Raw genomic sequence first — 23,604 nt, forward strand, 5'->3', positions numbered from 1 at the left:
CAGCAATAAAAAATTCCCAGCATTTTTTTTTCATAATATTCTGTTCCCACAGGACTTTTATCTCTAACAAATGCCATCTCTCTCTCCACATTGCAAATTATCCAAATCTATACACGCATAATAATTTCTTACATTTCAAAACAAATTCAAACTTACCAAAAAGCAACTTTTACAGCTACAATGAGTTTTATTACAGATGTTTCCACGTAAACTGCTTTGTTCAAATAATTCCCAGCCCAGCATATTTGGTTTTAAACCAATGTAAGTTTCCAAATCAGTGTTTACAAGGGTCACATTATTTCTTCCCCTCCCCCACACAAGACCAAACAGGATATAAATTAATGTTTTTGTTGTTGTTATATTATGCTTTCTGTTTTTGTAGCAGTCCTGGTGCTTGTGTTTCAGAACTGAGCTATGTCCCTGAGCTTTTGCTTAAGGCTAACATTCACTTGAGCCACAGCTCCACTTCAAGCATTTTTAATAGTTTATAGAAAATAAGAGCCTTGTGGACTTTCCAGCCAGAGCTGGCTTCGAACTTGATTCTCAGATGGCAACTTCTTAATATTACAGGTGTAAGCCACCTGCACCTAGTTAATTTAATGTTTTATATACTGGAATTCATCGAAAAGTGGTTAAAACACACAGACCTCAACCATTTATTTCCATTTTTCTGCATGAAAATGTCTGTTCTTACCACTTTATTATTAAAAATATTCTTAATTGTATTTGCTAAAATCTCATTAAATTTATGTCGTACATGCCAAAATGATACTATGTCTAAATATCTTTTTTAATTCCTATTGGTAAACTGACACAAGTCCACAGTTCTCTTTTCCCCATTCAGTCCTGAAGATTATTTTCTTACTGAGCACACTTAGTAAAAGGTACAAACTTTGTTTTCCCTTTCACATTTTGTTCATTAACACCTGATTCCACCTGCAAGCCACAACTCTCCCCATTTACTTTTCAAAGTCTTCTTTTTTTCTCACATTGCATACTACCTCTATTACCAAAACTCATGTTGCAAATGGAACTAATGTCACCTGCTTTGAAGGTGGCTCCAGCTGGACAGAACTATCACAAAGTTAGGAGCCTGAAAGTGGACAGCAGGGAGCAACCAAGGTCCTGTTTGGGATGGAAACAGGAATTATGAATATTGAAATATGCGTAAAATACATTTATATGTTTCCTCTGATGATAAGTATACTGATGTTGAAAAGATATCCTAAAAGAAATGCAGGAAGCAGAACACAAACAGGCACATGCTTGGGGATACACATATGAGGTATGCCAGAGCTGCTTTCACAAGTGCCTAATACAGACCACAGTGGTGCCAGCCCACCACAGGCCAATTCAATTATTTAAATGATTATATACTTTCTACTGGAGTGGTATGCAAATACGTAATTGCTATCTAATTCCTCTGTACAATGTCTAATCCTTTTGTAGAACTAAGAATATATTGGGGGGTGAAGAAAACAGGATCAGTTCTCTGGAGTTCTGCTTTTTCTTTTTTTCTCTCTGGAGTTCTGCTTTTTCTTTTCTTCTTTTCTTCCTTTCTTTTCCTTTTTTAGACAGAAGTCCATATTGCTCTCTTCATATGCCCATAATTTCTATTAACATGAATGGGAGATTCTTAATGTGAATCTAAAGGGTAACTGCCCTTCAGACTACAAGACAAAATCCTAGTGAATTTGGTGGAAAAAACAAATCACTGCACGTGTACTCATCCTATCCCCTCTCTGTGCCGGAAACCCGGAAACCCTACTATCACTTTTGCTCTGCCACCCCCAGTGAGAAGAGGCCAGGAACCCACACTGTGTATAAAGGACCTGCTGGGTTTCCTCTTGGTAACCTAACATCTCGTTATATTCCAGAGATGGAGTGGCTCCATCTCCAAGATGGAATATTTATCCTATGCTAACCTCAAAATGTAGACACACTGCTGTCCACATATTTCTCACCACCTCCAGCCTCATCAGAGTATGACCCTTCACACAGCAAACTCAGACTGTACTTTAATTCCAAGGAATGGGGGGAGTAGGGAGTGGGGAAGAATTCTCAAAAGAATTCCTGCCAGGTGTGGTGGCCCACACCTGTAATCCTAGCTACTCGGGAGGCTGACATCCGAGGATCACGGTTCAAAGCCAGCCTGGGCACTAAAGTCCATGAGATAAGACTCTTATCTCCAATTAATCACTAGAAAAATGGTGCTGTGGCTCAAGGGGTAGAGTGGTAGCCTGGAGCTGAAGAGCTCAGGGACAGCACCCAGACCCAGAGTTCAAGCCCCACAACAGACAGACAAAAAAAAAAAAAAAAAAAAAAAAAAGATTTCTTTTCTTTCAAAATAGACCATTTTCATCTTCATGTACCTATAAAGATTTCAAAACTGCTTCTCAGTTCTGTGGCGAGCAGAATTAAGTTTGACCCACAAAGCTATAAGATTCTGGACACTATATCTATCACAGGATTAAAAAAAACCCCAAAATCCAATAAACTAAGGCCAGTCTTCCATTAGTTAATATCTGTCAGGGTTGAAGAGGCTATTTCTCAGGAAGGGTAGAAGTATAAAATAAAACAGGCAAATATATAAATCCTTGAAAGAACTTTTTTTTTAATCAAGTATATCTGTCATTGTAGTTCAGAGGAGAGAGGAAGGGACATAGTGTTGGCAAGAGCCTTAGATTCTTGAATAAACCTTCATGCACACAATGCCTCCTGAAAGAAAGGAACCTAGGGCGTGAGCCAGCCTGATTCTGGCCCACAGACAGGGCTGGCCTAGCAGGATGTCAGAGCCCAGGCTGCTGAGAGAGATACTGGGGTTTCACACACTCCCAGCCTGCCTGTTTTGCTCTTCAGGTAATTAAACAAGGAAGCAGGACTGCTGGGTATGAGCCTGACCCCAGAGCCCTGGCTCCATGGTTCTGCATATCAACTTCCGCAAGAACTGCCTGGAGCATCAACAGAACATTCTCCTTACACTTTCCAGCGTTTCCTTCTCCACCTCTTCCTAAAGTTGACCCAGAAACAAAAATCCTGCTGCCTACAAAAACACCCATGCAGTGGTCTGAATTTACTGGCAATAAAAATTTCTGTGCTATTCCCAGACATAGGCCTCCAAATTTTACAAAGGAAAAAGATGCTAAAAATTCAGAGATAACAAATCTAGGTAAAACACTGGTGTCTCAAGAGATTGGTTAAAGGAAATTGCTTATGATTCTTCAAATATAAAAATAAATGTGCTTGAAATGATTTTGATAATCCAGTTTATAAATCACACATTTCTGTGCCATGTAACTAATTGGCTACTTCAAGTTTAGTTAAACCATCATTAATACAAAGAAATGCAACCTATGAACTGATTCATTTTTGTTGCACCAAAAATCTTAGACATTCTAAAATATATCTTGCATACAAAGTCATATTACAATTCAGGAATAACAAAAATATTCCCTAAAAGACGGAGAGGCACCCACATATAGGCATACATATTAAGCAATGATTAGCATCATATAATACTCTTCAAAATCCATAGAGTAAAATACTGGCTGAAAGCAACAGAGACCAAAAGAAAGAAGAACACAAAAGCATGCCTGCTTGTCTGTGTTCAACACAAAGAACATTAAATGAAAACAACTGGCATGCTGCCAGATTCCTATAGAGGCAAAGAGATTCAAATAAATTGATTTCACGCATCACACTGACCTGGGATCGGTGTGCAGTGTTACAATAAGCTCCAAGCTCCATGTGGGGTAAAGCCCATTAATGCTATCAGACCCCTCAAACATGACCAAGAAAACCCAAAGATAAATGCAGACACTCTCTACAAACAGCAGTTTTACTTAAGAAAATAATTTTCCTCTTTTGTTACTATAACAAGACACACACACACACACACACACACACACACACACACACTGAACTATCTGTGATCATTGTTTAAACCACTCTGTACACCATAACACAATATAAATTTTGAAAGCTATACAACATGGAAAAATTAGTAATACTTACATATATCATTCCACATGCAGGAACACAAACACACACCACTTTGCAACCAGTTTCCCTGCCATTCTCACATTTTTTTGAAAGCCAATGGATTTTTATTTTCCGTGTATTTACTGGGTTTTGATAAGGAGTCTTGGTATGTGGCCCAGAGTAGCTTCAAATTCTCAATTCTCCTATCTCAGCCTGCTGAGTGCTAAGGTTACAATTAGTAACACCACAGTCAGTGAATTTTTATCTATTTATTTGTTCCATGCCAGTCCTGAGGCCTGAACTCAGGGCTATCTCTGAGCATTTTTGCTTGAGGTTAGTGTTCCACCATTTGAACCACAGTTCCACTTTCCAACTTTTGGAGTGCTTGGGTGCTTAACTGGAGATAAGATGAGCTTTTCTGTCTTAGCTGCCTTCAAATCCATTCTTCAGATCTTAGCCTCCTGTGTAGCTAGAATTATACACATGAGCCACCAGCACCCAGCAGATTTTTATTTTTTAATATATCAAATATTGGATCCTTCTTCAAAGTTTCCTTAATGATTTTTTTTAAGAACAAATTTCTCAAGCCAGACAACAGTTTCTGGGAATCCCAACTCACCTTGTACTTACAACAGCACACCTTATGAGACAGGAATGCTGAAGGACCAATCAGTACATATTTCTGGACATGGTTTAGAAGTGGAGCAGAAGCTTTGCTTGACCAAGTTCTTGGTGTTCACCCAAAGTACAAAAACTAAACATAACAGGGGCTGGGAGTTTGGCCTCGTGGTAGAGTATTTGCCTAGAATGTACGAAGACTGGGGTTCAATTCCTTGGTACCACATATATAGAAAAAAGCCAGAAGAGGTACTGAGGCTCAAGTGGTAGAGTTCTAGCTTTCAGAAAAATCCAAGGATAATGCTTAAGCCCTGAGCTTAAGCTCAGAAATGGCAAAAAAAAAAAAGAAAAAAGAAAAAAGAAAGGCTAAACATAACAAAGCAAAACATGCATTTTGCCTTTACTAGCTTCTACTCAAGTTGTGTCAATGCCTCTGGATAATTTCCCCCAGGCTATGGCATGCCAACCCCTAGAACTACTCTCTTCCTCAAACTCAACAGCCAGACCAGACTCTGTGGTGCCTCCTCAAGCTTTTCTCAACCACAGCGCCAGCTCTGCAGCTGGTAATTCTTCCCTTTGTCTCCTTCCAGATGACATCTTCAGGAACCCAATGGATTCCAGGTGCTTGCAAATTTAAAGTATGTAATTTCGGTTCCTCCCTGATCCCTACATTTCAATACACTCATTATTATTACAAAGAAGAAAAATTAATTAGATATAAATTTTTTAATGTAACTCAAAAGTTCTAAAGTAGGGCAACACAAATATCACACACACACACACACACACACACACACACACACACGCACACACGTATATGAGGAGGGGAAGAAATGTCAGAAGAAAATATGGTATTTGTGCTGTATGATGCTATGGGCTCAGTATTTGCATATTATATAACACATACACTGTTGTGTTAAGATGTAGGTCCCATTCCTGCCATGTTTTTTTTTTGCTTTCAATGTGTGCTCACATTTTGAAACAATATCCTTTTCCAATTGTAATCTGAACCTCTACAGAGAAAAGGAAAGCAGAAAGCAAATACTTTTGCTTTGAAACAGCTACTTTCTTCTGATGGAAGATCATAATAAAATAATCCACAAGTGTGGGCAATTGTCCTTATGTTATTTTGTTTCCTTTAAGACACAATATGTCCACCTTTCTTTTCCTCTATGCAAGACTATTGAAGATTTCTTCAGTCTTTCATAGAGAAATCCAAACCAAGATTTGAATGATGGAATCATTAATTTTTAGTAATTATAGCACACACAATCAGAAGATAGAGGCAAAGGTGAAACATTATCTTCATTACATAAGACAAGTGTATTTCTTGCTCTCTTTTCCCTGTTTCTCACTAATTATACATAATTCCACTACATGAAATGGAAATGGATGAAAATGCAGATGCAGAAACCAAATCAAAATTAAGATTTCCACAAAGGAGTGTGCAATTTCTACAGGGAATCACTGTTTGTTTGTTTGTTTTTTTTTTCTGATCTTAAATGGAAGAGGAAACAACCCAGCAGTGGCATTACACATGTAAAAAACTTTTTTTAATCTCAGCATTCCAAAGTCTAAGGCAGCAGGATCCGAATTCAAAGGCAGCTTGGGATATACAGAAAGACCTGGTCTCAAATAAAGTCAAAGCAAACAAATAAAAAATAAATAAAAATCTTTCCTGGGGACCTCTAAGACAAGACAAGGAAGTATTTGTAGGAACTACAAGGAGTGTTGAGGGATGCACACCAACAGTAATATTTCCAAAACATCTACCCCTTTCCACCAAGTCAGGCAGGCAATCCCAAACTTCAAATCCTTTTACATCGCTAGAGTGCCAACCAGAATCACACAACATTTGTGTTGATTATCAACTTTATCTTAGCTGAGTTTTCCCGCATTCACTGTTGCTTTCCCACAAGTCCATTCTCTGCTAAACCTGGAACAAAACTGACTAGCAGAGCCATTAACTTCACAACCATGTAATATAGGGAATCTCTTAATTGTTAAATGTTTCGGTCTCGCAAAAGTCTCCTGCCAAAGGAGCATATACTTTTCCTAATGTGAGCACTTTTCTTAAATATGTCTAGAGATAAAGAAGCTATATTTAGATATGAAGACATAGTCTGCATAGGAAATGGCATTCACCTAAAATCTTAGCAAAATGATCAGAAAAAATAATAAATTGCAAAGCACTTTTAGTCAACAAACTGTTTCAGCAAATACCCTCTCCTCATTACAATAAACACAGAAACCATGGCATAACTTTTACTCTTTAACTCCAAGTACTGCTCAGTTTATAGCAGATGTATTACAAACATGGCAAGAAGCAGCATGAGATGAAGGTTAAAAAAAATGGCTCTTGATCATTTGATATCTTTAGACTCAGAACTATCAAACAGTTCCCATTGCCAGATTGATCACCACCCAGTCCCACAACCAAAGAGTGCAAACATACACAGTTAAAACACACAATGGAAACTATCAACAAGCACCAGAATATAGAAAAGAAAAATCTTCACAATAATCATTTATTGGAGAAAAATAATAGATTGATTTTTTTCTGATATGTAAGCAAATGGCAAAAATCAAAGTATTTGTCTGTTCCTTACCTTGACAATATTCAAAGCTTCCCTTTTTCCGGCAGTCACCTATTACTAAACTCAGTGCTCTCCAAGTGTTTCTTTTGACAGATATCATTCTCCACCAATCGCTCTGCTAATTTCCTCTCTCCTTTTCTGACTGGGACAGAGATTATGTTCACCAGCCCAGAGATCAATCTTTTCTATTGACAACAACAAAGGGAAAAAAAATGCATATATCACAACCAGGCTGAAGCAGCACACCCACCTACTTATAATACGAGATAATACTAGGCCAGCTTTGTTTGCTTTAACAAACAAATGCACATTCCTCTCAATTTTAGAAATTGGTTTTAAAGCATATTCATACTGTAAGACAATGCTAGTTTTCACGTGCTTCAGTTAAAGAAATTAATCTGCCACATAGTATTTTTAATTTTTAACAACTTATCTTTAATGGATAGTACAAAGGGGTTTCAATTCAATATCTTATTCCACTCAGCAAGGCTCTTAAGCAGTGTCACCACTTGCATCCAGTATTGTTTGTTTAGAAAACTCTTTGGATATTGTATACTTTTACTGTATGGAATTCAATAAGTTTTACTGTATTTCAAAACAAAGCACTATCTACATTGTTTCATTGCTCTGAAACATCAATGTGGACATTATTAGGTAGCAGTGGTAAAGTATATTTTACCAAATCAATGAGCTTGTTTTCTCTAGAGCATCCAAATTTTCTCATTATTCTTACTTAATTTAGCAGGTTTCAAATTCATTTCTTTATTCCACCATAAATGTTAGTACAGAGTTCACTCAACACCTATCCTACTATTACCAACAATAATACTATGAATGACAACAACACAGTGCTGTTATTTAATTCTTATGGTCTGTGAGACATAAGAACTTAGTACAATTACATGCATATAATGTCAGGAATTAATAAATGCCATAGAACCTGTATTCATATCATGTATACATATATACAACCTATATTTATAAAACCAATCTCCAAACAAGTATTCGTAAGATTGATATTATTATTGAGACCAAATTAATTCTTAGTAATTTAAACAGCTCCATCTAATGGACATAAAACAAGCAGATTCTATTTTTAAAAATCAACATCCTTTATATTATATGGCACTCTACTCTCTGTGATGATAAAAAATTGAACCAATACCAAGTAAGAAAGATTCAGTTCCATATTTTTAGTGGGGAATTGTCTTAAAACTCAACAATGACCATTAAGTCAATTATGCAAAACTTGGGAAATATTTGGTTTACTATGGAACCTCACAACTTCATTAATTAATGAAAATATTTCAGTTAGAAAGTATCCAAGATATATTAACACAAAATATTTAAAGACCAAGGATGGGGAAGGGACGTAAATAAAGAAATTGGAGGTACTTATAACCTAATGTTAAATAGGATTATTTCTGAAGGATGGATATCACTTTTCACACATTTCTGTTATTACCCAATGGCCCATTTAATAAATAGTAGCTAAGCAAATAAAAAGAAGATGAACAGTTGTTTTAGGTTCAGTCATGATATATAATACTTGGGGCTTTATCAATCATCCACAAGATACCAGACAGCCTGATAGAAGGGATCAGGCCCATGTAGAGACACAGTTAATAACCTCCACTGAGCAAATGAAATGGTGGAAGCCACACTAGTAGTCCCCCACACACACACACTCATGACTTCTCAATAGCATATTTTCAGTTTATTAACAAAAATCTCAATGTTGAGGCACATACAATGACCACATGGACAAACTTCCCTTAAGAGACAATTACTTCAGAAAAAGACCAGTCATCATAGAATATACTGTTTCAGGCCTTCACTTCTCTTACAGTATCTATTTTAACAGTATAGTCTGATGAGAAGGAAGTTGGCATGAATATAATGCCACGAAGTACCTTAAATGCACATGCTTACAAAGTCTTAATTGACCATTTGGCATACAAATACACATTAGAAAAATATCCAGTGTAAACCTAAAGATACCCTTGATGATGATGCCCATTTACACACACTTAACTTTTATAGAGGAAACATTACTTCACAATCAATTACAAGCTATTCTTTGGGTTTTGGCCTATCATCCCACATATGATACATCCTTCCAACATGAAATACTAATAAAATCAGTGATTGTAACGAACACTATGAAGTACATTGTTCAAATATTTGTGGCATCTAGTTCACACTTACATTGACACCACATGTAAATCGCATTAAAATTTTTCTCTCTTTAATCATTGCTCTGTTCAGATCCTCAGCTCTCAAATTTGTAAAAACCTCATTATAAGGAAGCTATGAACTAAGAACAGTTTAATAGCTAAACTCCATCAAGAAGAGAGTGCCTCAAACAATTTGTCGTTCTACGAGAGCGTTATTAAAAAGGCTCAACATGTTGTATTACCATGGAAATTGTGGAAAACATACATTCCCAAACAAATATTACTTTTTCTCAATGGTATGAAGTAATGAAAACCACATGTGTAAATCTGCGATCCGTGCAGTAGTTCAAGCTGCAGCTAATAGAAAATACAGAAAGTGAACTCTGCTATATAAAGGATTCTTGTTACAGAAATATAATGTGAAAACCAGATGCAGACAGAAAACCTTAATCACAGATGGGAATGTAATCACTGGCATACAGAATACTTTTTTGATCAATCTTAACCATATGCGCAGTGTATTTATTTTCTGAGGAATGCAATAACTTGAGAGAACCTTCTATTTGAATTCAGTTAACCTCATATTTATAATGCTTTTATCTCACTCCCCCATCCCTTCAATTTGAACACTGAGCCAAGGTTTTAAAAGGAAGAGTTGCTGGCCTTGGCAGATCTTTCTTGTATCAGTTTATCTTTCAAAAATTTAATAGGATGTAAAGACTACACACATCAGAATCAACCTCAAAAGAGATCAAGTGCAGTTGCCCATTACTAGACTTCTCAATCACTGCCAGGAATCCTTTTGCTGCCTAAACGCCTTTCTCTAGAAAATACTACAACATTTGGGGCAGTTTTTCCTTTAGTAAATAATACACAGTTATGCCCAAATGAACATTTTAACACACCTCTTTGGACCAATCTGGATTGAATCAGAACTGCACTCTAATTTTTCCTCTTTCCCTTCTTCATATACACACAGACAAAAATTATAGAGTAAAAGCATCTGTTTACATTAACAAAAACTATGATTTGTTTTTTGGTTTTGAGGAAAATTACGGCTAACTAATAAAAGGAAAGAATAGAAAAGAATCGACCTGTGTCATCATATCTGACTTAGAAATATGACCATAGAAGTTTAGTCCCTGGCATTAGGTGATAGCTTATCTTTGTCAAAGTTTCATGATCTCAGAAGGTAATTATCCTGTGACATCCTCTCCCTACCACTACCACAATTTAAAGGAGAGGTTGACCAAGTACCATGACAGTTTCACTTCAGCACTACTCACTCTAACCAACTCGTAACAGGAAACAACTAGGACATTATGTTTTGGGCTGTTTCTATCACTGGTCATGTGAACGAAATACCAGACCCTGAATTTCACAAGCTTCCTTAAGGTACCAGGACTTACTCAGATTCTTCTCCTGGCCTCTAATAACTCACCCCCTGCACATACACACATGGAAACAGACGGTCCTTATTCTGGTTCTGTTCTGACCTTTCAGATCCTTCATAACTTGCCACCGACATACAGTTTCCAGCATTCATCCCAACCAGGCCCTCATGATACAGACAGCTCTTCACTGAATAAATGTCCTGATCCAATGCTGCCTCTTATCCATCACTCCCCAGGATGGCCAGCTCCTTCTCAACACTCAGATTTCAGTTCAAGGCTCACTCAAAGATGGCTATCCCAACCATTAGAACAAAATGGCCCATCACCGCCATCCTATCATTTCAGCATTGCTTTTTGCAATTTTATTTAACAGATTTCATGTTATATGATCATATGAAATCTCCTTGGCTTCTTTAATATCTATCTGTCTGCTTGTTCAACCCTCAAACTGTAAGCTTTATGAGAGAGGAGGTCTTATCTGCTTCATGCATTACTCTTACCTACATACTTGGAATTGAACTTGGCATACAGCAGTAATCCAAATTAAAAGAATCCCACTTCATGAGAATGTCACAATGGTCCAATTAAAATCTGATGACTTTCACAAATCTTTGCCTGAGTCTTGTAAAGACCACAGGCTTTTCTTTAATTATAATAGTACTTTTGATCTATATCAGGTTTGCTAACCTGTCAGATGTTGTTCACCCATTCTCACCTACGCAGTACAAATACCAGCCAGTGTGAGAATCACTGGAGTGGTGAGACCAAAGCTTTCTCTCACATGGAATAGAAGGAAGCATACTGTGGCTGGAAACTACTGCACTTGTCCATACAATGTGTGATAGTTAACCTCAGCTCAGCCTGATTGCACTGAGAGAAGCCTAGGAGGTTAGTAAAACATACTTTCCAGGCATGTCTTTGAGGATGTTTACAGAGATGGCTGATACTCTGGACAGCTACTGAAGAGTAGCACTCTACTGGTGCTATCCAGTAGAGTGGGGTCTGGCAGAACTAAAAGCTAAAGCAGGAAACCTAGCAGTCCAGCCCCATCCTCTCTATTTCTCCTTATTGGTCAACAGGAAGTAAGAATTCTCCTCCCCATGGTTCCATCAGCTTGGTATCTTGCCTCACTACAGGCCCACAGTAATGCATCCAGCCAACCATGGAATGAACCTGCCAAAATTGTGAGCCAAAATAAGTCCTTCCCACTTTCAGTTAGTTCTCTCAAAAATATGTCATAAGAAAAAACCAACAACAACAAAAGCAAAAACCTAACATACAACCACTAAGGTATAAGTTCTCTCTAGTAGTTTTTCTGCATAGACTTATCCAGTAACTGCAATAGTTGGCTCTGTGCAAAAACAGACCACATCTTGTCATCACACTCCAACCCCAGACTCATCCATCTCATTTATGCATTTCCTGGGACAAAAGGAACAGCCATGTACATCCATAATGCTCACACCCAAGCACCCAGCATAATGCCTGACACACTAAGACCATCAACTCAATGTGCAACTGGTAAACAAGGAAATAAATGATCACTGAATTGCAAATGGTCTGGTATGGAAACCTCTTTATCTTATGTTCCTGGGACATTATTTTAAAACCCCACTATAATTATTCTTAAGGAACAAATTGATAGCCGGATCCATCTCTTCATGAAGTCTCTTATCTTGTGGGATAATTTGTTTTCCTTTGGCTTAGTTGTTTTTTCCAATCAGTTTGCTTTAGTGGACAGAAAAAGTTCTGCCTTATAGACTTAGGGTCTTTGTGACTGCACACCCAGGTTAATTTAGTGGGAGGGTGATGATCAATGAGAATATGACCAATGAGCTAACAATCAGGCATTTGTTTACTTATTTACTTATATTTTTATTCATCAAAAGTTCAACAAAGACTTATTCAGTAAAGCAGGACAAAGCTGGACTAAATAAATACTAAGGGAGAAAGTAGGACCTCTGTCTTGCAGGAGCCAGCAGCTCAAAATGGCCCAACAAGACAATAGTAAAGGATAGAAAGCTCTTAAATATCTCCTATTACAGACTGAATTTAATTTTTAAAGAAATAAAGTGTGGCCTGCTTACACTGACTATTTAGAAGTGCACTGCTTGCATACCCATGCTGGTTCAGACACCTGCCGGCTATTTAACCATGAACCAGTCACTTAACCCCTTGACTCTTCATTTCAACTCTAAATTAAGATAATAATGCCTAATATAGCAAGATGATGTGAAAAATAAAAGATAATACTTTTCAAAATGACTATCTTACTGTAAAAATTATTTTATCCAGTGTGGTCTGTTCTTATCATTTGATGTTAGGGCAGTGGTACTACTTGCTTTATCATTTTGAATCCAAGTAATAAAACAAAACAAAAGCCACTGCTCAGAATGTCTTACTTAGATTTTTCTTCCTTTCTGAAATTCATTTCAGTATTAATTGTGAGAAAAATAAAGCATCTATAATCTGCCAATAAAAATTAAAAATATAGGATATTAAGCTGCAGGTCCTAAAACACTTTGGAGTGACAAAGAAAAAGAATACTATGAATGAATGTATCATGATTTAATTTATTTCCCCTCATCTAATTTCATCTGCAAAAGACCATCTCTAGGGAATAAAAGAAGAGAGAACCAATTATTTCCAACCACTGCTTTTTCCAAATAAAGGCATCTGTTCCATGCTGGCAACTTTCACATAAAAGAAAAATGAGTCTTTGGAAGTATCTGCATTTATGGTTGATGGTCACACATCTCAAGGGGCTACTACAACTGTCCAGCTGCAAACATGGTCTGGCTGCAGCTGCTCTCTATCAGCTGGTGCCTCTCTCTTTTTCTCTCCCTCTATCTCTTTCTCTTCCACCCCTCTCCCTCAATCTTATGTCTGTTCTCCTTCCCCCCTCTGCTATCCCCCTCCCCTTTCCCTCTTCTCCACCTTAACCCCCTTTACACCACCCTCTCTCTCTCCCTCCTTCTTTTCCCTTTTTCCCTCTTCCCATCTCCCTCTCCTTTCTTTTTCCTCTCTTCTACCTCCCAACCTCCCTCCTTCCCCATTCACACCACTCCTCTTTCTCTTTCCTTCCCTATGCTATTTGTCTCCTCTCTGTGTGCCTCAAAAAACTCCCAAATTTGTGCCATTTGTGTACCCTAATCAATCCTTTTGCTGGTGGTGGTGTGTTAGTCATGGGGCTTGAACTGTGATCCTGTGAGATGCCTCTGAACTCTTTTACCCAAGGTTAGAGTTCTATCACTTTGAGCCACAGGGACACTTTGGCTTTCTGGTGGTTAAATGGAGATAAGAGTTTCATGAATTTCCCTGCCCTAGCTGGCTTTGAACCATGAATCCCAGATCATAGGTATGAGCCACCAGAGCCTGGCCCCAATCATTGTTTTTTAAATGCAATGTAAGCTCTTGATCATTTTGTTTTGTTTTGTTTTGCATGTCAAACTATAGCTCTATTTAGATATACAGAATAATAATGTCTCTATATAGAATGAAAAACAAGGAAATGTCACCAATTAAATCAAATGTGAGTCTTCTGAGAGTTTTCCATTTTCACCTTAGTATAATTCATTCCTGCAATGTGGGTGGCATGGCACTTCTCCTAGGGAAGTTTCTAAGTGATGAAGAATGGTAAAACCTTGAACTAAGAAAGTCAGACACTACCCATCACTCCTACTGAGTCCCTTTGATCAAGGGAATAGACTTCAAGAAGTAACTTCCAAAATGAGCTCATTCCCAAATAAGTATTAAATAAGACAGTAAGTCAACTTCCAACATTTATGAGCTATCTATTAAGGCCTTCCAACATTATGATCTATCCAAAATCAACCTACTTTTCTTAAGTAATTTAAGCTTGCCCTTCTGAAATGGTCTGTTCACATGGGAATATTACCTGAAGGAGAAACAGTGAGTCTTTGTCCCCACTTCAAAATCTTGGCATACTAAAGGGCCATGTCTTACTGTCTAGTGCCATCTCTAACTTTGATGTTGGTTCATCAGATAGTTGGGGCACTTGAAATCCCACAGTATCAGAAAGGATAGAAGATAGGGAGGATTTCCTCGTCAGCTCGAGCATCTGATTAGAAAGCAGATACAGAACAAAAAAAGGAGGAAGAAAGTGGAGCATCTGAAGAATAACTAGCAAGCATCTTACTGGAGAAAGTTGGGAGCTAATAAAATAACTTTTTTTTTGTCGGTCCTAGGGCTTGAACTCTGGGCCTGGGCACTGTCCCTGAGCTCTTCACCTCAAAGACAGCGCTCTACCACTTTGATCCACAGTACTATTTCCTGTTAAAAATGACTTTTAGCCATAAGTCCAGTTTCTAACTCATGTAAATATTTATATACCTAAAATTGTGCTTACAGCTTCAGGGCACTCATCCTTCAAAAAGAAAAAGAAGAATAAATACGGATCAAAAGTGAAATAAAAACAGGTTAGTAATACATGTCTACAATCCTATCTGCTTAAGAAGCTGAGGCAGGAAGATTGCAAGTTTTAGGACAGATGTACCTAGGAAATAGACTCTGCCACAAAATAAATCTTTAAAATATTGGTAGAGAATATTAGCTCAGTGGTAGAAGGCTAAAGATCCTAGATTTAGTCTCTAGGACCAAGAGCAGAAAAAAAAAATTTAATGGTAAAATAAAACCACAGCTTAACTAAGATTAATTACACACAAGTTATAATTTTGAATTAGGGGATAGTTTTTTGTTGATAAACTATATGAGCCAAAATACAGCAGAAATAGTACGTTCCTTCTGTGATACAGGAGCATAATGAAAATGAAGCAAGGTAGAAAGCAATGAAAAGGAAAAGCTATGCTGTTGAATGAAGCTAAAGATGGTATCTTTTTGTCTTGGCTATAAAATGTTTTCATGACAGTCTACATAAATAACTTGAGTTCAAGGTAGAAGTTTTAATAACTAATAAGGCCTTATAGAGACCTTAACTGCTCTAGAAGTTCACATGCAAGGCATTCACAAACTAACAGAGACTGAATCTCATGGAAGGTAGCAGAGTGACAAACTGTCTCTTTGGGAAACAGAAGCCATGAAGACTTCAAAAGTGCCACAGCTGAGAAAAAGATGAAGTTAGGCCGGGAGTTTGGCCTCGTGTAGAGTGCTTGCCTAGCATGCTCAAAAACCTGGGTTCGATTCCTTGGCACCACATACATAGAAAAAAGCTAGAAGTGGTGCTGTGGATCAAGGGTAGAGCTCTAGCCTTGAGGGAAAAAAGTCCAAGGACAGGGCTCAGGCCCTGAGTTCAAGCCCCACAACTGGCAAAAAAAAAAAGAAAAAAAGAAAAAAAGATGAAGTTGTCCTGTTTTGGGTTCCTATCAAAACAAATCAAAACAACAACAAAAAAAATGAGGAACCAGATAGAAAGGGAGAATAAAGCCTAGATTCTTAGAGCGGACTGAAAGAAGAAAAAAAGCTAAGGAAAGCAGAAATACTATCTGAATTTAAACATTCCCATTCCCAGAGGCTCAAAAGATCCATTCAGCTTCTACCACTTGGAATGTGGTAAAGAAAAGAATGGTTAGAGTGACATGACAGAAGATACAACAGGGTGATTCCAAGAGAAAGAAAGAGACAATGCCAGAGTGGGTAAGTTAGCTTCTAAGAAGCCAGCCACTATAAAGGATGACCCCTTGTCATCCTTTTGAGGTTTCCCTAGCCTTGATAGCAAATTTTTTCTAGAAAAAAAAAAATGTGGGGGGAGGAGACTTAGCAAATGGTAAGCCACTTGGATCCTAAGTATCTTCGACAGACCATTCCTGACTTTTTGGCAAAGAGAGTAACAATGTGGCTCCCAGAAGGACATAGCACCACCAACAAGCCCAGGCTCAGTGCAAACTTAAACTCAGCAACAAGCCATGCCAGTAGGTTCACAAGAGAAACTTAGCATCAAGGGACATGAGAATCAAAGTCTCAATACAACCAGCAGTGCCTGGATCCCACTTCCTTCCCTCAAAGCAAGCTTCAGCATCAGTTTTTTTTTTTTTAATCAAATTTCCCAACTAGAATTTATATGCATTTTTCCATGTAAATGCAGCATAAATCACATATTCTTCAACTCCTTGCCTTTTTCACTTAACACCATCTCAGGAATGATTCTTTATCAGCACAAATAAATTGCTCTTATTCATTAAAAATAGATTATTTATGCTAAAGTTCTTTTTGACTGTCAATGATTAATTTTGGGTAGAGTTGATGACAACAGAAGGGAATGAACCCTTAAAATTTCTACTCTAACAAAACCACAAACCTCAAACTTGATTGCAGTTCTAAAGTAAAAATAAATTACCAGTGTGTTTTCAAACTAAGTGACACTACACTACACGAAACAACTTACAATTATATCATCTTAAAGAAGTATATCCTCACCCAGGGAGATTTTATCACTGACAAAAGTTAACTAAATCTCTTAAATCATTAGCTAACATCCCTTAAATGAGGGTTAAGTAACAGTGAACAATTCAATAACAAGAGTGCAATATTTAACACTGCCCTTTAGTATATAAAAGGGATTTCTTTACTTTTCTCTCATGAGGCTTCTGTTTTAAAACAATATGTATGATCTCACACTTATGATAGTATTTTGGCTTACTATCTGTTGATTGTACAATATATAGAGACAATTTCCTACTAGAGATAGATAGATAGATAGATAGATAGATAGATAGATAGATAGATAGAGTCAATATTAGAGCTTTATCTCAGATTCAGAGTATTCTTTCTGCTAAAGGCTGGGGGTTACGACTTGAGCCACACCTCCACAACTAGCCTTTTGATGGTTAATTGAAGATAAGAGTCTCAAAGACTTCTGGGCTGGCTTTAAATAGTGGTTCTTAGATCATAGCCTCCCGAGTAACTTAAGATTACATGTGTGAGCCACTGGTATCCAATACTTTGATGACAATTCATTCTTGTCATTTAAAGATTTTAAAATGTCATTATACAATCATGTCTGTGGTCCACAGACAATATAATTCATGTGTCAAAAGAGTCATCTAGATTCAAAGAACTCTTAGAATAACTACTCTTCCCAGCCCCTATGTGCATGGAGCCCAGGTTTCCAAATACTGCCTCTGCTTTCATCAACTATACCTTAACAACTCATTCTATCCTTTCTATCTCCTTTCCTCGACCTAATGCTAAAATGTCTAAAAAATATGACATACATTTATCAGAGACTGCTTTGGTCAGATGGGAAGATAAGGATCCAGAGCTCCATCTGCCAAACCATCCTTTATTCTCACCCAACCAGAAAACATCTGCTAAAAGGAAATTCAGAATGATTTGAAATCCAAACAAGGAGCCAAAAGCTACAAGACACTAAAGACCCAAAGAAGTCAATAATACATCCTCCATGTAACAACCCCTTTAAAGAACACTTACCACTAGACAGCCTAATCACTATCCCTTAAAGGTAGGTTGGTCCACAAGAGTCTCTGAGGCCGAGGTATAAAAACAAGGGAGGCTCTGGGGAGGGTGAGAGTCAATGAGCCAACAGTAGGGCAAGCCCTTAAACAAACACCCTAAGTGATTTCAAAGTTCTGGTTAGCTAAGTGCACTTGACACTTAATCTGCTTGTTAAGTCTTCCCCACACTGTAAACCACCCTTCTATCCAAGCTTTCCTTATTTCTTTCCTCTACAATGCCTCTTGCATCTGGCTCCTCCTCCTCATTCTACTAATCCTCTGCTCATCCTTCTGCAGTATGTAACAAGTTTCTTGATGGACCATGGTCTACAGGGCCTCCCACAACATAAAGTCCCTCTGCACCAACTTTTCAGGAACATAATTTCTGTGGTTTCCTCTGAGCTAGAATATATACATATACATATATATGTATATTGATTTTCTTTACAATGGTATCTGTTATTCAAAAGAAGTCCAACCAGAAAATTTATTAAAAAAGAAAAAAGAAAAGAAAACGGAATTTATTACAAAAGCAGAACTGGCTTTTGAGCAGAAACAATATGGATCAAAAATGCCTGTTTCCAACCTGGACGCTACTGCCCAACCCTGAAATATCTCAGGAGACACAGTTTAGGAAATCTGGTTAATATGAAAGATGAAGTTTAAAGGCCTGATATGCAAGACATTTATAATTTTTCTGCTCCTATGTCCCACTAATCACCAAAGGTTGATTTTTTTCCTTTTCTTTCTGCAACCATGCTTATTAATAAATTCTCTTTCCCCAACCCCTCAACCTCTCCATTCTTAACTTACTCCAATTCCATTATAATACCTTTGTCTTGATAAATTCTGCTTCCAGACAAGTCTATAATCTAATTCACTCCCACCTGTAAAATCCCATTTACTGTACCACTTGGTAAGCAACAGAAGCTCACACTCATTGTAGCTACTTAATTTGTCCTGAATGGGTTTTCATTCAGTGGGAACCAAGCCTGCTACTTGCCTTGTGCCTGTGTCTTGTACTCTGCCTTACACATAGTCAATAGTTATTAAATATTTATCCATTTACTTCAGATTCACTTTTGGAAATAGACATCTTGCCTTTTTGGGGGGGGATGCTCTATAAGGGGTCTTTTCCAGTACTACAAAAATAGTATAACATTTTCCTTTCCTTTTTTTTTTTTAAGAAAAAAAACAGTCCAATTACATTGAAAGGGCAGTATACTGTATGGCTTTTTATTTCTGCTTCCCACTGATATTTTCTACCTGCTTCCTCCAGTCAACTCACAGCTTAACTTGGACATGTCCATGGAAGATCATATCTCCTTTCCCTTCCAACCGGAGTTGACCTACCTACTCTTAGTCAAACAAAAGGATGAGAATTCATTGTGCACATTTGTTTCTCATCCAAAGTCAAATGTGAATCCCCTTTCTAAATAAATGTAGCTAAAGATGAGAATAAAAATGAGTGACAGGTGGGCAAAGGAAGTGGCTAGTAAAGCACAATACCTGTCTGACACGTGATAAAACTTTCAGAACCCCAACAGTCGCTTTGAATAAAAAAAAGAAAAGGAAAAAAATAAACCCTTTCACAGGAAAGAAGGATTACTATGTCAGTCTGACAAACACCACAGTTCCAGTCCTAATATCATCTGCTGTTCTTCCCAGCTGTGTTTGCTCATCACTGTGTACATAACATATGCATAGACTCTGAAAATAAACTAGCAGTCTTTCATGACCTGTCTTACAGCTCACATCTTCCTCTGTCTTGAGGTTATGGAAAGATTATCATACTTCTAGTTTTAACCAGACTAACTTCCTAAGACTGTGTATTTAAAGCACAACTTTTATCACCATACTAACAATCACCGGTGGATGGCTTCCCTCCCAATCTCTAATATTTGACTTGCCAAATCAAATGAAAATGCATTTGAAATTTTACCTGTACAACTACTGTGCTATTTCCCTGGTATTATAATCTAGGTAGATCCTTTTAGGTACCATTATCTGTCTGTTCTTCTAATATCCTTAGGCTCTGATCTCCTGAGTGTTGCTAGGTGAATTATCCATAAAAAAAATGCTAGCAAAAGAGTGCTCCAAACCCTCTGTATAATAACATCTCACAGCTATTTTCCTTGCCCAGTGCCTGATTATCAAACCGCCTGGCCACATGTATAGCTCATCGCTGCTTTGGCACTGTTTCCTCTGATACTATTAGCATATACCAATCTATTCAGCTTCTTTAGACAAACTCCCATCATACCTCCTAAGAGCATTTTCTCTATATTCTCCTTTCAGCTCAGTAGACTCTAGCACCAACTAAGAACACACTGCTTATTCACTTCTAATTTTTCCTTTGTGGCAAAGAACTTCAATTTGGCTTCACATTGAACTATGAATCACAATACACTAAAACTTCTGCAGCCTAAGAAGCAACGATGATTCCCGTGGTTTTCATTCCTAATAGAAATGAAAAATGCATTACTTCTAAATCTTGTCAATCCAAGATGTCCCTGATAAAAATGTCTTGGATGATAAATAGTACAGTATTCACCTTGGTCAAACCAGACAATGTATTAGCTCCTAAGTTCCAAAGAAACCTAGCCTTGCTCTATTGCTAAAGATTTCATGTTAAGATCAAACTTTTAATAATGTCCCATTTTTAGAACTCCTATTGTAATTTTACAAACTGAAACAAAGCCCCAACTCAAGGTGCTATTCCTAATTAAATTTTGAACATTTTCAGAAGCAATAGAAATTGTTTCTTTAAGCGAAACAAAATGACAATTGTTCAAACTTCCTTGACTCAAGATGTAAGCTTGAGTTGTAGGACAAGGTGCCTTGTTCATTTAAATGAGTTGTTAACAACTTCTTTTCACAAATGTTACGTTTAAAGAGGTCAGTGTTTAAATTTCCCCAGTGACTCAGGTTCACACTTTGACAGGGGGTATGGTGAATGTGTGCACATCACAACCAGGTTCCATCTACTTTAGCCTAACTTCTATTGTCAGACATCCAGCTCATCAGATTGTTCAGCAACAAGTGAGGACAAAAGTATAGTTCCTTGAACAAAACCTCAATCCTTTAGCTCTTCTTCCCTGAATAAGCAGACTATTGCTTACTCCCCTCCCCATGTTGAATGCCCTAAGGTTTCTATTCTCAGTGTCACATATAAATTAACATAGAAGTATCTTCTTGCTCCTGAAGAATTCATTTGAGGGCTAGGGATATCTCAGGCCTCTCAGAAAGTCAGGGACTGAATCGAAAAGCAATTCTTTTTGCCTCTTAATCAGAGGCCAACTCACTCCAAGTCCTGCTTTGTATCACACAGAGAACATTTTATACTAACCAGTTACAAACTCTCTACAGGAAAAGGTGGTGCACAGTCTTTCTCCCTCCCATTGTAGAAGGTTCCCAGAAAACCAAATCTGTCTGAGAGAACCTGAGATCAAGATATAAAGTGACCTATAGGACTGGGATGAGTCTAGGGACATTTCGGTAGAAACTGTTTCCAGAGTGGGTTAAAACAGAGGAAACAAACTGACTTCCCGAGGCCTGGGAAATATAGGATTGACACATTCTGACAAGGGAAAAGACACTTGGATTTGAAGGTATAGAGCAATAAAAACTGACAGTCACTTGAGAGTTGCCAAGAATATGTCAGTCAGAAGTCCCCTCTGATTCCTAGGTGGGTGGAAAAGAGGGGTTGAGTTCAACTGTGGATTCATAGGTCATGCTAGCTGAGGAAACTAGGGAGCCTGGTTCTAATTATGATGGTCCTAATTATCACAACTGAAGCACAAAGTAGGTCATTAATTTGCAACATATCAATGAGACATCACTACTCTAAACTGGGGCAAATGTGAAGCCAGAACAGCACAGCGATGCCCTGCCTTAGAACAACAGGCTGAAGTTCCCTGAGAAGAAGGAAAAAGTCAAATACTGGCCAACCATTGAGACAAGCCCATAGTAAGTTTCTAATATTTATCAATTCCTCTGTCTCTCCCAGGCCTAACAACTATATGGCAGTCCTTGAAAGCCCAGAGTACAAGCTGAAGTGGTCTTGTGCCCCAGGTGTTAAAAGATTAATGAAGGCAGTCAATCACATCCCCAAGGCACTTAGAGGTGCTTAGATTGTTGGACAGACAATGGAAAAACTTTGCATTTGTGTCCTTTGCATTTCTCTGCCACAAGATCTACACTTTAAAGGCTCTACTCACCCAAATACTGATTTGCCTTAGAGACCCTGATCCATACAAAACCTACACAAACAAATGACTGCTTTAGTCCTTCATGAGTTCCAAGCCACAGAAAATTCACAGTTGGAATTTTAAAGTTGATCTCCCTTGGGCACTGAAAATGTCAGAAGTTGTAAACAGCATGGATAACTTTAATTTTTTTCACCATCAAAAGGATCCCTGGTCTTTAAACATCAATCAGAAGCCATTAATTCATTAGTGGCTCTCATGTTAATAGAGCTTAGACATATAAACATTTGGAGAAATCCTAGGAAACCCTCATCTCTTGGTCCCTCTAAAGTGTTGTGGTTTCACTTCATCCATATCAACTGATAGGATTATCTGGGTGAACAGATTTACTAATACTGATAAGTGATTCAACTCTTGTCTTGAATGGCCGAATATCTGGTGCTCTACCAGGAAATATGGCCACATGCCCCCTAACTCTGCTAAAAATATGCCAACCCAACATCTGCACTTTGGACTTTTAATTGGAAATTACAATTTTTAGAACATTAATATTTGTCTGGCTGTACAAGTGATCATAATACATACATTCGATACTATTCTTCATATTACCTCTTACTGCGTTAATATCAAATATATTTTAATGTGTCCTAGAGTCTGCCCTTTTCCTTAATTCATTTTGAGATCTCCTGGGTTTATCCATGAAGAATGTGTCTCACAACTCACGTGTGAAGACACAGCAGCATAGTTAATTGATCTAAAGCAGTGATCAGGTCTCACCCTGGACAAATTACTTTACCCACAAGTCACCCTGAGTGCAATCAAGGATTGAATCAATATTGAACCTTATTCGAATTGCATCAGTCTTCCTCTCTACCTTAATTTTCCATGCCTACATTTCAGGCATGCCCCATTCACTCTCTCAGTACAGGATAAAGTATTATTTTATTGTGATCACTTAAGACATGTTAGAACTTTCTTTTTAATTAATATTAGATGATTTTAAAGAACACGTCGTTCCTAGAAATGTCACTAGTTAAATGCATCCAATTTTTCTCTAATGTGGTGCTTTCCCTGTCCATAAAACTTATTTGATTAGCAGTATTATAGAAGCCAAGGCTTTTGTATGCAGGCACTCAAGCATAATTTAATCATTTTATTTAAGCTTGAAAAAAATTATTCTGAAAGCCCTGTTAGGTAAA

The 23,604-nt window shown here is 37.6% G+C and overlaps 1 protein-coding gene across 2 annotated transcripts in view; it reads right to left on the minus strand.

The window, feature by feature from the left end:
- The window catches only part of Runx1t1 (RUNX1 partner transcriptional co-repressor 1), a 140,770-nt gene that overhangs the window by 106,476 nt on the left and 10,690 nt on the right, over positions 1–23,604 (minus strand). The window contains exon 2 of one of the 2 annotated variants that reach the window (XM_090339053.1): positions 7,209–7,381. The exons of the other annotated variant lie outside the window; for it this stretch is intronic. Within the exon in view, the coding sequence (XP_090195179.1) occupies positions 7,209–7,296 (88 nt within the window). The 5' untranslated portion in view covers positions 7,297–7,381. The remainder of the gene's footprint in view (positions 1–7,208; positions 7,382–23,604) is intronic. 2 annotated transcript variants of the gene reach the window in all.

This window comes from Megascapheus bottae, chromosome 9 (genome assembly GCF_031878675.1).
Source record: "Megascapheus bottae isolate mThoBot1 chromosome 9, mThoBot2.hap1, whole genome shotgun sequence".
NCBI lineage: Eukaryota > Metazoa > Chordata > Mammalia > Rodentia > Geomyidae > Megascapheus > Megascapheus bottae.